Below are 1,835 nucleotides of genomic sequence, written 5' to 3' on the forward strand. Positions count from 1 at the left end.
ACAAAAAAGCAGATTTCAGCCTCCATTTGTATCAAAATCTCTGGGCAACTGGGATATACACAAAGACTGGACAGTCAGCAGCTATGCAAAAGGAGAGCTTAATCATAATTTTAAATGAGTACAAGGCAAATGGTTTATTCAAAACATCCATTTACTTACTGGAAGTGGTCTAAGTAGGAAAGGTAGTCTTTTTTTCTTACATGTTCTTGAGTTCTATTACATCAAATGAACAAAGTGGGCTTAACATATTAACATACCACTTAAGATATTATCAGTTTTGAAAGAATCGGATCTTAGTATCGAATCAAGTCTGCCTCAATAAATTACAATCAAGATAGTGAAAACTTTTGCTTGAGGTCTGTGCCTGGCCACATTTCAAACTTGCAGGGCAATCTTCAGGACCACAATGTAAAATGTTGAGCTCATTTTAGATATCACCAATGTCTTTATCATCATCCCCAATGTCATCAAACTGAATTTCATCATCATCTCCAGGACCAAAGGTATCCGTTTCATTGATTTTAGCATGCTCTGGAAGCTCACCATATTCCTTGAGACTTCTGGCTTCATCTGCATTGTACTTTAAGATGACAATGGCTTTGTTATCCTGGTAATCTCGGAGTCCAATGTGATGTCTTAGATATTTATCCAAACCTTTTTCCTCAATTTCCCTCTGATACGGCACAGTCTCTTTACACCATCGAAACACACTGCTTCTGATTGTCCGTTTCCCAACATTTTGATTACCTGAGTATATTCTTGCCCATCCTCTTTGAACACCAGCTCTTGCTTTTTCAGATTCATTCTCTTTCTTTCCACTAAGTCTATTTTTACTTCATTTTCCTTTATTCTTGGGCACGACGGCAAGCTGGAAGAGTGTGAGACTGTCCTCCGGATGGCAGCAGGAGTGGCGGCGACACCAAAAGGCAACACAGAGAGGCAAGGGATAAGAGCTGTGCCAGAGGACGAGAAGCTTCCTCAGAAGAAGTTGGTCTCTGGCGCTTCCTAGAGCTGCCTGTGCCCATGCTCGGCAGTGACAAATGGCGTCGGGGCTGCTGGACACATCCATTTTTGATGTAGCAAATTTTCTGGTCTTATTCTATTAATTCTAGACACCCAGCTTTCATTTGTGCAATATTTTGATATGAACTCTTTCTAAATTAGCTTTTAAGTTTTGAAGTTTACTTGTTACAGATATAGCACGGGCTGGAGAGATGTCTCAGCTGTTAAAGGCTAGGCTCACACCCAAACATATATATATATATATATATATATTATATAATATATATATATATATATCACAATTTTCCATGTCAACATTGAATTGCAGCTAATATAATACATGTCACAGAAGTGAGGAAATTTACTTGCATTAAAATGTGCAGTAGGAATAATGAGATTATCCAGTGTGTAAAGCTCTGTGTTCCAAAGTTTGTCAATCTATTTATGATTCTTGGAAGCAAGATGAAGGTGGATTTGAAGAATCCAAAGATGTATTTTTTATGCTTGAACAGACAACAAAACACCCTGCTCATTGTACATATACAGAATATGCAAATATTACCATTCACACATACCATTTACACACATACATACATGAAAATGAGTCCCACATTGAAGATTTATATTTAAAACTTAATAGATAACACAATAGCTATTTAAAGATTTATGGCAGGAGAAGAAATTTATTCAGGATACATTGAGAAAGGCAAATGTACTCAACAGGGCAAGAGAATACCTTTGAGGGAAAGTGCTAAGTTAATTATCTAATTAAACAGGAAATGTGAAATGACAGGGGAAAGAATGATGGGTGCAACGTCACATTTCTGAGATTT

The 1,835-nt window shown here is 37.2% G+C and overlaps 1 protein-coding gene across 1 annotated transcript; it reads right to left on the minus strand.

Annotated features, from left to right (window-relative positions):
- Positions 1-356: 356 nt before the first annotated feature.
- LOC100761040 (eukaryotic translation initiation factor 1A, Y-chromosomal) lies at positions 357-1,069 on the minus strand. The gene is given in 3 exon segments (XM_035449773.1): positions 357-607; positions 655-792; positions 794-1,069. Coding segments are annotated over 3 exon segments (594 nt in total). The 3' UTR covers positions 357-427.
- Positions 1,070-1,835: the final 766 nt, after the last annotated feature.

Source organism: Cricetulus griseus, chromosome X (genome assembly GCF_003668045.3).
Source record: "Cricetulus griseus strain 17A/GY chromosome X, alternate assembly CriGri-PICRH-1.0, whole genome shotgun sequence".
Lineage (NCBI taxonomy): Eukaryota > Metazoa > Chordata > Mammalia > Rodentia > Cricetidae > Cricetulus > Cricetulus griseus.